The sequence below is a fragment of the Buteo buteo genome, chromosome 9 (assembly GCF_964188355.1).
Source record: "Buteo buteo chromosome 9, bButBut1.hap1.1, whole genome shotgun sequence".
Lineage (NCBI taxonomy): Eukaryota > Metazoa > Chordata > Aves > Accipitriformes > Accipitridae > Buteo > Buteo buteo.
In genome coordinates this window covers 941,743-956,575 of record NC_134179.1, presented here as the reverse complement: position 1 = coordinate 956,575, position 14,833 = coordinate 941,743, and the positions used below count along the sequence as shown (strand labels likewise).

The window sequence follows — 14,833 nt, the reverse complement described above, 5'->3', positions numbered from 1 at the left end:
GAGGCAGCAAAACCTGGGCACTTCGAAGCATGTTATTTACACCAAGAAACCCCGTCCAAGGAGTACAAGGAAATATCTTTGAGTAGCTCACACCAAGCTGTAGATACCAGCATGCTCTTCAGCATCCAGCTGGTAGCCTCACTCCCTCAGACCTGCTGTTAGCAACACAGGGAAGGCTCCGAGGCACAAGTGAATGCTTTGTTGCAAGGTGAAACCATGCTAACTGCTCAGCAGCTGACAGCGTACTTCACAAAAAAGCCTGCTAACAAGGGCCAAGGAGGCTTACATACAGAACTGGAGACCGATGAAAGGGGATGGTTAATTATAATGCATCCCTTCTCTGCCACTTCTCCACATGCTTCGAGACAGCTGCCATAATATTCTGAGAATCACAGTACTCCCAGAGGATACAGAGCTGATGGGGTGACCGTTACTTAAGGTCTGCAAGTGAAGTACACTTACAGAACTGAAACTTCTGCTCTTGGGAACAGGAAGGAAGGGTAAGGAGTCTGCCCAGTGTCTCAGGGAAAAAGGACATTAAAACGCCTCTTCACCACCTCCTCATGTTCCTGAGCATCACGAGCTAGTGACGCAGCCATGTGAGGTCTGTCAGACCTCCTCTGCATTCAGTGATATGCAAGGCACATTAGGGTTTATCTAATCTTAACTAACACTAGGCCAATAGAGTCAGAACTGATCAGGAAATGGAGGAGCAAGATCCAAATCCTGGTTTGTCCTACTGTCATATCTAGTGTAAGATCATGCTTTTTCTTGTGAAGTTACATTACTGATCTGCATATGCAGCTTCTCACACTACAAGCTCTGAGAGCTAACTGTTTTCAGAAGGGAAATAGGCAGGTATCATTTTGCCATGATAGCTTAGAACAGAAGGCCAAATTTTAAAAGTTATTTCTTTTTAGTGATGGTGGGGATTCACACAATCTATTTCACCTATTGTCTGCACAAAACCTATCCATGATATCAATAAAACTGTCTCAAGAGTGGCAATCAGCTAATACCCAGAGATATGATATTTGACTATGTTACTCTAGATAGCATAAAACTACCCAGTTCTCAAGTTTGCTCTGAACTCTTCAAAGCTCCAGGCTCCCATGCGCTGAGCAACAACCACCACCAGTACAGGAAAAGGCACAAGGAAGCCAATTAATCCTGCAAGGTCTCCTCCACATCTGTGGCCCCAGTAAGACACACAAAGGAGAGGTATCTGTCCTTCCATACCCCTCACAGTCACAGAGGAGGGAACAACAGGAACTATCCCCAATTTGCTTCAAATCAAAGTGCTCTCAATTCAGTTTCCTTAAAATAAAAGGAGAACAGGAATGAAAGAGAGTGCAAACGTAGCACAATTTGATGAATTAAATCCAATACTGATTTTCTACAAAAAAACCAGCCTTACCTCCACTGACAGCAGACCATAGACATACTCTGCAATTAACAACAGTCCATCTTTAAAACAAAAAACAATGTCGGCATATGAGGAACAGAGAGCAGGTCATGCTTCCATTCAGGCTAGCTCTGCTGACAGTAGCCAATCTTGTGATCCAAGTGTACGAGAGCTGATCTTAAGCTGCTCTTGTCTTCTACAGCAGAGAATCAATGCTGGGGCTCAGGAAGCAGCAGCAACCAGAAGGTGAAAAGGGAAAAAGGGTACTAGCTCTGAATCTAAATATTAACCATCTTTCCTACGTGACAAAGGAGACTTGTACCATTCTGGTTAAACTTTCTATTTAATATTAAGTCCAACTGACTTGGAGTTTGGAGCTAGATCTAAATCCAAAGTCACCCTAAAGTTATTGCAAGAGCACCAGGGTTCTGGTCTGGGACCCTCTGAGAGCTCATTAGCTTGCAAGTCTTCTCCACAAAGTCTTTAGCACCACTTTTGAAAACCTCCCTAAAGGCATCCATCTGTGACGGTTAAAAGTTACTCAGGGATTTAACTAGCATTAGGATCCTTCCTATCAAGGACTTGAAATTCAGGCATCCCTTACAGCTAGCACGGTTGGAAAGACCAGTGAGCTAGTCCCCCCGTATTTTACGCTCTTACTAGAAAGCAGCAGCTGGCTTCTACTTAATCCTCACCTTTAAAACAGCAGCCATTCCCTTTTACTCCTGTAAGCTCTTCTCCTTCATAATGCAGGAGGCCTGCACCATGCTGTGTGGGTTGGCATAGCCCAGGTGACAGAGAGCTCCTGCACTCTGTTCCTTGCAAAATCATCACATCCAGACACACAAACAAGGCTCTGTTAGCCCCTGCCCACCCCCCCTTTCAAGGACAGACCCAGCATGCATGGGCACCTTTTGCTCTCAGTTCTCACCTGTCTATCTGCAGCTACCCCAACCAATAGAAAAAACCTTCTACTATCCCTGAAGCTACAGAGGTAGCAATCTTTGCTGTGCCTCCACTTGCAGGCACACAGGGGCATGGTACGTTAGTGCCAACTTCTTTGTATCAAGGGTAAAGGGACACAGGCTAGGAACATGCAGCATAAGCAAGCCCCGGGTACATATATAAAATACGGAATTTATCCTGACCTCTTACACACACCCCAAGGATGTAATTTTGGCACATTTTCAAAGTTTGACCTCTTTTCTGATCTTTACAGAACTTCCTGGGAATCCAAGCAACCGACAGAATTTCTTAAGCTGTCATAAGTCTATGACATAAGTCTATAATGTAAGTCTTAAGACATAAGCTTATGTCTTAAGCTGTTCCCTAATCTCCTTGCAAGCTCTCTTTCGTGAATTTTGATCCATTATTTGAGAAACCCTTACTAGCTTACACAAAGGAAAAAGAAGCCCCACAGCCCTGGAACTAGCAGAATAAGGTACTGCACAGTTTAAGTTTAGAGGGCTAATTAAGCTGCAGCCAAGACGTAGAACATATCAGACTGAGACATCTTAAAAACTAACTGCTCTTCCCTATCTCCTGCATTTTGATATGACCTCTAATGTAAATAATTTTGATTTACATTTAGTTTTTTGTGTAAATAATTTTTATATGATCTCATGTAAACTGCCACTCGCTTCTCTCCCCCATTTCCCCTCTGCCTATTGCTTTTCATCCTTGTACTTTCCATGTCCTCTTCTCTTAACAGTTAGCCTCTTCCTTAGACTGAGTATGAGTCTAAGGACGGATTCTTCCTCTGGTTCAGTAGCTTAACTTTTACTATTAATTAAAACATAGTCTGCATCCTAAACCTGATGGGTGCCCCTTCTGTTGTATCACGACAAAAAACAAATCCTTGGATCAAACAGAAGCAGGCTCATGAACTTGGACTTAATCTAGATGAAAGCTCAAGGTAATTCATACATACTCTTGTCTTGTTACAGCGATTATGGAGTCTGTTGTGTGAGACACATCTCATCAAAGTCTCTGGCTGTCTCCATCCCAACCTCACCCACCCTTTGAATTACTTTAAGAAAAGCTGCTATTGTGAGCACAATTACTTGGACACTCAGTAACTCAGCTCTGCCTATCTTTGTACTTACACAGTTGTGGTGTTTCAGCATCTGAGCAACTCATACTCAATTCACCACCTCTATTTTCCTGTGAGGTAAAGAAAGGAATTATCCTTATTTCATTAATAGCAACATGAAATGACTCACCCAGGCAGAGAGCAAGGAACTGAGCCCTAAATTCATACAAAACCTGACTCTTTCTAGCCTGTCCGACTAACCTCTCCCTTCTGAGGCTCTAAAAATACTCATAAAACACATAGTTACCCCAAAACAAAATAAAATCTATATAGGCCCCCTCTCAGCATAAAGCAGGCATGACAGACACTTGACAACTTACATGACTTTGCAGAAGGAAAGCTTTTTCCTCAGTGAAGACACATGCAGATGGCAGACCTGCTTCACTGCTGTCCTGCAGGATGCCTTTTCAGGGTATGGGTTCTGGACCATGGCAGTACTTCACAATGCACAAGCCAACAGCAGCACTCACACCTCAAGAAAAAGAATTGCTAGAGAACACAGAATGCATCTGCCAGCAGCAGGACAAAATTCTCAGTCTTCTCTGAAAAGACCTGAGGGTTGGAGCATAGTCCTTGGAAATCCATCACTGAGAAGCTTAACTCCACTAGCAGCACCCCCTGGTACCATCTTGTACAGTAAGAGCAGGCATGCAGTTAAAATCTTTGCTATACCTAGTCCAGATTTCAGCCATCCTCAGTTATGTATTCCGCTCCATTTTTTTTATCCCAGAGTCAACTTAGCAACTCAGCATCCCTTTACTTTTGGCTGGAGTAGCTTCTTTCAGCACTTCGCCAGATGTACTGAGGTTGTTACAGATTCTCACTTGCTCTCTCCTCTAATCCTTCAAGTGCAGCAGAGGCTCCTTCTGCCTGTGATAGCAGAGGCAGCATGCCAAGAGAAGGTGCACCTTCCAGTACATACCACATGGTTTCTTGCTCTCCCCTCTTCTGCCCTACTCCGCTCAGCTTTTGTCACAATTTACAGGCCTGCTGAAACCCTGGGTGGTTGTGGTTTTGTTTAGGTTTTTGGGGGATTTAAGAGCTGCTGTACAATAGTCAATTGATCAAGTGAACAGAACTGCCTGTAGTTCTTTGTAACAGAAGCAGAGAGCTCCATAACTGTGGGTGGAGGACTTCTTGTTAGCGGTCAAATATATCACCATAAGATCAGCAAGAAAGACCCTCCTAATTCAATTTTCAAGAGTCTAGCAGATTCAAGATGCCTCAGAAACAACCTTCAACTTTGTTAATAGGAATAGTAAATAACAAGTTCTCAAACGTTTTGTTAGCCTTCTCACTAATTCCTGTCCAGCTTCACAGCTTACATGAAACTCAAAATGTGTTTGAGTTGGTTTTTTGGTTAAGTTTCATGAGCACAAGCTACTGGTATCCAAAGGAAGACTATACCAGTGGAGCCTCATGCAATTACATTGGCAAAGAAGGGAAAAAAAACCCCAAAGTGGCAAAGGCAATTTACTAGCCCTTGTATGGATTATTTAAGGATCAGTATCCTCCATGAAAACAGAACTTCTGTAATTTGTAATTAAGTCTAGGCAGCAGGAATATTGCAGGTCCCCAATAAGAGAGGTCAGAAGGTTCACCATCACCCCAGCTCTGCATAAATAGGCCTGAGATCTGATTGTGCTGTACCTAAAACACATCAGTTCCAGACAGGAAGATATTCTTAGCACCAGTCTAGAGGCTCCAGTTTAATCTAGATCTGAAACAGGCAGCCCTTCCAAATGACTCCCCTTCTCGCTATGCCTAGAAATCCCCCATCTGAGTATTAACGAAGCCTAACCCTGTTTAACCTATGAAATCCCAGACCAAATGGTATAACAGCATACATGAAATAGAGGAAGCCCAGGTATCCCCTAAGTACCCATCTGCTTTGCTGTCAGATTCTTTATTTCCTGGTTGGAAACACCGATCCCCACTAGTCAATTATGCCAGGCTCCGCAGCACCAGAGACTGGTAATTGGAGTGAAACATATGGAGGAAAAGGTTAGCTACAACTACCAAGTGCTAATTCTGAGCCAAACTCTGTTGGGATATTAATTAGCTCTTCAGGGTCAGGAGGTTCTCTCAAGTGAGTCAATTCCTCAGATATCTACTCAGCTGCTACTCAGTTCTTACTCAATCCATTGGCCTTTGACATCACAGTGGGGAGTCTGAGTTCAGTAAGCATTTGCCCTACTATAAAGTTTGTAAGAAAGACCTCTGACCTCAGAGACAGCTTATGTGGAGTAACTGAGTAACAGACCTGAAATAATGCTCTTGTGAGGGACCATGCCCAGATACAAGCATGCAGCGTGGAAGACACCACATTCAGATGCTTCTTGTAACCCACTACGCAGCAGCACAAAGCAAGCCGTTCCCAAATCTCAGCATATGCCCCCTCCTGTGGGCTCACCATGACCCCCAGTCACGAGATCAGCCAAGTAAAATGCAACATAACTCCACCGTGCAATGCAGTAACAAAACAATGGGAATTTCAGAAACCAAAGTCCCAATGCAACACTGGTCCCAAGGATATTAGCAGGGAAACAGGCCTGCAGGAGCTGGCCTGGGATAGAAAGGCAGTAGTAGCTCAGGGCTCATAGTTCATGCACGGCAGAAAAAATTAAGTAGATTCAGGCTCAAAAGATGAACTACAAGATACAACAAAACTTAATCATACAACTCTGAGCAAGGCAACAGTAAATCATGCACAAAAATAAGCATTCATATTTCAACAGCTTTTGTGCCAATGCTGCAATTTGAAGCAGTCATTAATCAACCTAAAGAAGAAGAAATTTAGGCTTCTTCTGGAACTGCATAGCAGTTCTCACCCAGCTGTTACACAGGAGCTCTAGATACCTTAGGACTGTCACAACACATCAAAAGTAAAATACAGCAGCCAAGGTCAACATTGTCTTTGCTGAGGACAAGAACCACATACAAAATTTCACTTCTGTATTTTTAAAGATCAGAGCTGCTAATCAATAGACAGCAAGTTTGATGAAGCTATCCACACCAGCTACAGTTTTGGGGAATGTGCCTCAAAAGAAAATGCAGGGTACTTGAGGAGTTGGATGCATTTGTCCCACAAGTTCTACTTTTCAGTAGGCAAAAAATGCATCTTTTTAGACATTGATAAGACCAATGTAAATCACATTTCTTGTTAAATAACTCTGAGAAATATAGGGAAAATAAATAAGGACCTCAACCAGCCCAGCCCATGTAATTTCACTGAGCGGTTCCAGGCGTTCCCCCAATTCAGCTGTGACCAGGCTTACCTGTCCTCACACATATGAGGGCTCAAGAACCGGGATGATTCATCATCGTGGCTGCTTTGCTGGCTGCTCTGCTGGCTGCTGCAGTATGAGACAGGAAAACAGAAGCAATTAGACAGATTTGTATAAGTCCCTACAAACCACCCTGGTTTAAAGCCAGAACAAGAAAAAAACCCACTAGGTTCATATTTGGGAGTGCAAAGAGAAAATAACAGAATACATTAAATTCATATCTGATTTACAACAGGCATGACTGGTTTGAAGCCTCTTAACCTCACTTAATGACACTTACTTAAGAACTTTCTGAAATACAAAAGTGGCCTTACACATTGCCTGTATGCAGTTTCATCATGCCATCCCAGAACAGCTTCTTACAGCTTAACATTCAAATACCTAACTGCTGCATGTTCATATACCCCTCACTTCTCGGCAGCAGGACAAAACAGTTAAAATGAACTCTTACTAAGGACGAAGCGGACAACACTAAATTTCTGGTGGAGAGTTGCATGCTGAGTCCACAAGATGTCACTCTGCCCCTTTAAATAGGTGTTTTGGCGGCGATTTTTTTTCTGTGTACATCTACTGTATAGATTTCGCCTTATTCCCTTCTAGCAGCCTCCGCCTGCTCCAGGAACTCATCAGGGTTCCTGCATCTCATTTCTATTAGCTTCATTTCTTTGCAAGAGTTTTCCTTCTGAGCAGTAGGTAGCTCTGATTCTGCCTTCAGGTAACAGACCGCAGCGCAAAGAGCAGATGTTCCTGGACTAGCTTCAACCTACTTCGCCAGGGTACCACTGGCTATGGAGTCATGGCAACACAGCTTTAACACAAACTGCACAGTCCCACCTGGGGCACTCAGTACACTTGCCTGCACACACAGGCTGTGCTGACAATGCTGTGGCTTCACTGTTGGTAGGACCTAAACCATTCAAATAAAGCTAGTTCGGGTATGCATACGCATGCTTGCAATCACAGCTTCTACTGCATTGTCAACAGATCTGCACAGCACATTGCCCAAAAGCCACAGAAATGCAACTACCGTATCAAAATGGACTAAATTGTACCTTTTCATTCTTAAGAGCAATAATTCTCAGCTAGTTATATCTATTTTGGGGGGAAAACATAGTACCCAAAACACTGCGATAGGATTTTTCCATGAAGTCTACTTGTCCATTGGGGTTTTTTTTTTTCACCTGGCCTTGACCTTCTTAACCACTATAAGGAGGATCCTATCTCTTGGAAGAAAACACTTGCTTCTGCTGTGCAATAAAACCATTCCGTAACTTCTCCTTCCATTTCAGCAATACTCCCTGTCCCTCTTTAAACCCATTTCTCAAAAAAATCAACAGAAATTTTTTTTCTTCTCTAGATGTACTCTATGCTTACATAAAGAAATTATGGCTATTCTTACTGACACCTACTTACGCTTTACAACTCAACTACAGAAAGGATACTTCAAAAGGTAGCAAGTATATTGACTTGAGTAAATTAAGTCCCATGCAAAAAAAGGATTACTTTTACCATTGCAGAATATTAACAGAGAAAATACTTGAAAAGGTTAGGAGTTTATCTATAATCTTGCCTTCATACTTCCAAGGAATGACAAAATACAGCCAAGCAGGCAGGGGAGGAACTAGAACCATCAAGTTCCTCAGTGACATGATGAGAACTACACACTCTGGTACTAAACAGCATTTCTTCAGCAAATCTGTATAAATAAATGGCTCTAACAAGCCTCCATGTTCACTTTTTAGGGATCCAAACTCCGAAGATGCCTGTTCTTCCCACAAAGTATTCTTCTAATTTAGTTTTTCCTGGACGACTGTTCACAAGTTTTAAGGTGAGCATATCACAGTCCTTTAACATGACCATTTTTCTTTATTACTCTTAAAAAAATAAGTGAGAGATAAGGGGAGGGACTTTCTCTTCCCCCTTGAGATTAGAGTTTTTGCCAAAGAGGTTTGCAGTTTCATCTGAAAAGAAAAAAGCCAGCCAGTCATTTACATTTATTTATTATTTTCATCAACCACCTTGATTTTAACCAGCTGCTTCTCCGAGATCTTCAAGAACTCCATCTTACTGAACATATCCTTTCTGAAAAACACAATAGCTGTCTTGGGGACCCACTTAGCATTTGAGACACCACGCACACCTGGCACTGTCCACTATTTTTGCTGCCTGTTCAGAACATGAGGCAGAAATCTTGCTGTTAAGATAAAAAGGGGAGCAGCCTGAAGCTTTCAGAAGAAACTAATTAGTGATTGATATTTACAAAATCCTCAAATAATATAGAAACTAGCCTTTGAGGTTAGCATACAAAACTGCAAGAATCACATAATATTTATGACTTTCAGCTACACATTTAAAGTACATGCGTTGCACAGAAGTCATAGGCATGCATCTTGTGCAGGCACATACACGCAATCTCATAGAGCATACTTCGCTTGTTTTCCCCATTGCACAGTATAGAGTTTTACCATCAGAGCCAAGACAGGTAAGTATTTTTGCAAAAGCCTCTCAGCAAAGGGACAGATTCAATTTTCTGCTCCCACACCCACATACTTAGTCATTCTTAAGTGTCTCATTGTAGAAAGGACGATTAGAGAACAAGAATTCTATATTGGCTTCAAGCTATAAATCAACAGCTGGGTAAGAGCAATATAACTCAAAAAGCAAATAAACATCTTTCCTGTACTGCTGAGCTTAATTAAGGCCCAGTGAACTGGTTTGGAAAGAGCTCAAGAGGAACCACATTTTCCCTCCTAATTCAAAGCAATTATATCACTCTTCTGATAGGAGAAAGCATGGCAGGAACTATTTCTATAACTACTTGTTTCTTCATAAAAAACCCTCCCACAAAACTTTGCCATATCAATTCAGATCAAGCAGATATATCAAAACTTACCAAAGGAGAAATCCCAGTATATCACAACCTAATAATAGCATCTGCAATGCTGGTAACCCCATGCAAAAGTTTACTTTTGGACAGCTATACAAGACGAACCTTATACCTTTTCACGCTCACCCACCCATCATTAAAACTCTCGTTCAGGAAGCCCTCCAAATCAAGGTTTAAAGTTTAAAGGAATCCAGATATTGCAACACATTGCAATACAACACCTTAGCCCCTTGTCACATATGAACACCAGATTACAAGCAATGAAAACAAACTCAGACCAGGAGAGAGAAATTAGTTTTAACCCACTTGCCTATTTGATGGTATTCAACATGAGCTATGTTTCACTACAACAGTGTTTTGCATGGAAGCTTTGCAAAAGTTTGTGAGCTTTTCACACAAAGAAAATCATTGCAACATTCTGAATATTAGAGAGTGCAGCTGTTCAATTCCCTAAAATGTACAGAGCAGTTGAATGCAAAACCTATTGTTTTATTACACTTTTCAGTCCATTTTAAGTTCACCTGCTTTTAAGATGACAGTGTTCCTTTGAGATGGCGTAACAAGAAGTTACTGTTGTTATACTGGAGATAACATAAGGAGGTAAGAAAGGTATGATTTGTACTGAAGAGTAATGGGGGAAGATTTTAGATAGTCATGTCAGTTTTGTATCTACAGAGAAGGCCAAAAGCTGGTTAAAAAAAAAAATCTCAGGAAATCAGCAAAACAAGCTTATCTCATTTCAAATCTCACCAATAATAAACTTGATTTTGGACAAGGCTTAAATTTTAGGGTACAGAGGCCCAGTGTGTCCCTTTCTCACTTATAATTTCAAAGACACTAAACATAACTTTGAGGCTTATACCCTGTAGTTTTCCCTCAATTCTCATGCAAACACTCAGACTCATAACATTACTTACTACTTCAGAAACTAATGAAGAGTTTCAAATACAGATTAACCATGCCTTTTAACAATTACATCTTTGAAGAGTTTTACTTCCACCGCTCCTCCATCTCACTGCTCCCAAATACAAAAGAAACATTTTTCTACTGACTGAAAAACAGGTGTTCTGATCACACGCCACTTTGTTCGAATCTGGAGATGAAAAAAACAAAAATCAATTTTGCACTATTTGCAAGACTTCTGTATAATGAAGAAAAATAAGAGTCAATTTTGCAGTGAAAGAAGCTCTATACAGTTTGAACAGCAGCAGTGTATCTTGATAGGTGTATAAAGGAAAACAGATCCTCAAACATCTTCAAAATCAAATTTGTGTTGTGTTCTATTTCTTATTTTTTTAATCGTATCAGCTCAGTTGCCAGTTCATCTTTCCACCACATCAGAAGACCCAACCACCACTCTTCTACAGAAAAAACACATTCCTAAGAATGCTTGTTCTGTTACCTTTCTTTTCCACCATCTGTAATTTGTTACAAGTCTTAAACAGTTTTTATTGACTTCATGACCCACACACACACGCATACTTAGATGAACAGTCACAAAACAGTTACACAAAAGAATCATCTTTTCCAAATCTTGCCAGAAGTGAATGTGAACAGACTGCTGGCACTAAAAAAAAAAAGTTCAAAACATGCTTTTGTGTCTTAAATATTTAAAGATTTCTCTCGCACTTGTTCTTGAGAAGTTATGAGCTATAAACTATATTTTATACTATTCTTAACCTCCTGCCTTTTTTTTTTTAATAAGTCTCATTTTATTCTGAGATTTCACAGACTCTGAATGGTAAGACTGAGCCAAGATCTCTTATTTTATGCATGAACAGGCTTTTCAAGCTAAGCAGGCCTTCTACTAGAAGATATTTGTCCAGATTTCACAAAGTTCAGACACTTGGGCCAATGTTTGCACACTAGGAGCTTTCTGGGACTTCTATACCCTCCAGATGTGGGTGATAAGTCCACCATACTTTTCTTTCTGCGGGTGTGCTTGGCAGTTCTTTATTCAGAGAAAATTTTTTCAACAATGGGGCAAGCAAAGAAATAGGAAAGAAATGGCTGTATCCTCGAAGATAGAATCAGTTAATGAGTTTGGAGAATTATTCATAAAACTCTGTGGCCTTCAGAAGACTATTGTTATCCACAGCTATTAGCAAAACTTTCAGGTCTGAATACAGATGAATATTTTGTATTCATTTTGCTTAATTAATCACTGTATTCATAAGGCTTTGGGTTCAAGTATTAACCATTTCAAAAAGGAAAATAATAGACATTGACAATCAGGTATACTTATATTCTTCAATTGCTTTCAGCAACTGTGGCAACAGTTTTCGGAACTAAAAGCTACTACTTACGAAATCTCACAATACATGAATGTTGTCATCAACATAGATTTGGGAACTAAAAGATATGCAGATAATCAATAGAACAGTGGACTTGCATCAAGGTTTCTGTTCAAATTTACAAAGCTTTTCAACTATTTGAACTAAAGGGTTCTTTCCATTCTCACAGCTACAAACATAAAGACTTGAATCTACCTGTGTTAAAATATATCACAAAATAATTAGGATGTCTGAAGAACTGCCACCAGAAAGAGTATAGCAGTACCAATATCTGGTGTGGGTTATGGTTACTTCCAAGCTGGCAAAGAAATTAAATACATCATACCTTTTAAGGTATTTTTATATTGTCAAAATCCATATTATTTTAAGCCCAAACTTTTTTAATTAAGTCTAAAAGATTCGTGATGAAAATGGAGTATTTAAACAGTGAATTCCATGATATGCAGTCTTGAACTGAAAACTCTTCTGATATATGTGCTTGCCCATCCTTCCTTGGCAACGTAAACACAGGATAATAAAACTAGATTGAACTTCAAGCCTCAAGTGTCAGAAGAAGAGGTCCCTTTGAGTGTTTTCCCACAGGGGGCATTAGCAACCCATCAAAGACAAAACAACAATTTTATCTTTCAATTTCACCTTCCTGCTCTGTCCATCCTTCCCAGAATGTAGCCCCCCTCACGCTTCTCAAGAAACAGCAGAAATAGACGTCCCAGTTGCCTAACAACACCTCATTGTCCTTGGCAAATTAAATTCCTGTCATCAAAAGCACTGTGTTACTATGGTTGCATGGATACGTAAATGACTGTGCCATTACAAATGTCAAGGAACTGCCAGGTGGAGGGGAAGGAGAAAGCAGCATAAGGGACATACATCGGAAATCACTGACCTAAGTTCCAAGGGATAGTAGTTTCCCTCATCAAGAAGGGCTGTCCTTTGATAGTTCTAAAACTTACAGTCTGTGAATTAAGAGCCAAAGCACCCTCAGTGATACAGCTTTCCCACAGGTGCTCCAAATTCCCACTCTCAGCATACAGCTGTAAACAACTGTAAAGTTTTCAGGGGAAACATTTCCTTAACACTGAAGGCAGCAAACCAACATCAGGCTTTTTTAATAAAGTAAGGAAGATCCATGCTCAGCAAACTAACTGCTGAACTGATACCAAGCCCTCTGGGAGGCAGGTACCACAACATTTCTAAATCACAGCACCCTTTCTGTTTACACAGCCCTGCTCCATCTAAGGACCGACTCTGAAGGAGTTTCTTCAAAGAAATAGGAGGCAAGCACCCTATTTCTGTGCACATTTCACTGAAGCTGAAACATGGATATGCAGAGGCAAGAGGAAAATTAGTACCCAAGCTCAAGCAGCAAATCAGTGCAACAAATGGAAGGCAGAGCTGGAAGATGAAGTTTCAAGTGCCTTTTTTAATCTAAACTTAGAGTATGCACTACCTGGAGCCTAACATATTGCCAGCATTCCCAAGAACCAAAGGGGCACTTACTACTCCAGACATTCATATATTTTTAATAACTCAGTTTCATTGATGGGAGGGATGTAAAACAATGTTTACAGTCTAAACCCATAATTAATCATCAAAAAAAGTAAGGGACAGTTGCATATATCATATAGACCATCATCAAATTAGTAATAATTGTGTCCTTTTCAGTCACATTCAGAGTTGGAGAGACAGAGTGTGAATCCGTAGCAGAATCATCTTCCCTCCTTGCTGGAAAGGGTTACAAGGGGCAGGATGGGCAAGTTTCTTCTTCTCACGGCATTCATTTCATCAACATCATGTTCAACACGAACAACAGACATCTTGAATTTCAAAATAGAATCCAGTGGAAAACAACTGTGTTAATGAACACGATGATTAATTGTTTAATACCATCAACAGGCACAGTGCTGTGTAAGACATGAAATTCAGTCAGTACAATGGTAAATATTTGCTGACTAGATAAGATCAACAGCATTTAAGTTCCAGGCTGTTTGTAAACCAGTTAATTTTGACACTCTTGTGTGACTGGTCATCCTAAACCACACAAACACTGAAAAGCAAATATTTAAAAAGAAAACCACAAAGGCAGTAAGATTCAGCCAAAAAAAAAAAAAAAATAATAAGCTGGTGAGATTCACAGCCACTTAGCACACATTATGATAAACAAATGACAAAAACCTGCAGTCACAGCAAACAGTACATCAGTACTCTTGATAAGAAATAAGCATGCATCAGTTTAAAAAAAAATTCAGTTCACTGGAAGCATAAATTAGGTCTCAGTTGAACTTGCAGGGTCATAAAGGAAAGAGACTACATTAACAGCCGAGTTGCACATTACATTAATAGCCATCATTCGTGCACTCTCACATTTCAGATTAGAAGAGATACCACATAAATGGAAGTTTGTGCTTACGGACTTTCCAAAGCTACCAAAGGCAGAGAAGATGGGCCGTTTACTACAGAGATCTAAAGTCCAAAAAACCCCACAGCTTGTGCCATTTTTGCTTTGAAGACGCAAGAGTAACAATACTAGCTAAATACTAAACTATGTATTCAAGTCCCAAATTCAATCCATAGGATATTCACACGTCACTCACATTGTTTTCTGGAGAAAACAGAAGCAAAGTTTTACATACAGTTTAAAGGATTAACAAGGAGAGATGTATTCCAAAAACTTGGGACAATATTAAAACATGTTAAAAAATAATTTGTCAACACCTCTCTACACGTCAAAACACACCATGTCTGACATTTGTCGTCCCGAAAACCTCAATTAACGAACTCCAGCTACAAGCAGAACATGAAAAAAGGAAACTCATTTGCCTGTTCCGTTAGGAAATCCCTACAGAGCTATCAGTTCCTCACACAAAT

General features: G+C 40.4%; 1 protein-coding gene across 9 annotated transcripts in view; it reads right to left on the bottom strand.

Moving 5' to 3' along the window:
• GRAMD1B (GRAM domain containing 1B) overlaps positions 1-14,833 on the bottom strand; it is a 103,731-nt gene that overhangs the window by 82,792 nt on the left and 6,106 nt on the right. For all 9 annotated transcript variants that reach the window (XR_012651470.1, XR_012651468.1, XR_012651469.1 and 6 more), the window contains exon 2: positions 6,776-6,853. Coding sequence is in view for 6 of the 9 variants with exons in the window: in XM_075034834.1 (XP_074890935.1) it covers positions 6,776-6,853 (78 nt within the window). In the remaining 3 variants the exon portion in view is untranslated. The remainder of the gene's footprint in view (positions 1-6,775; positions 6,854-14,833) is intronic.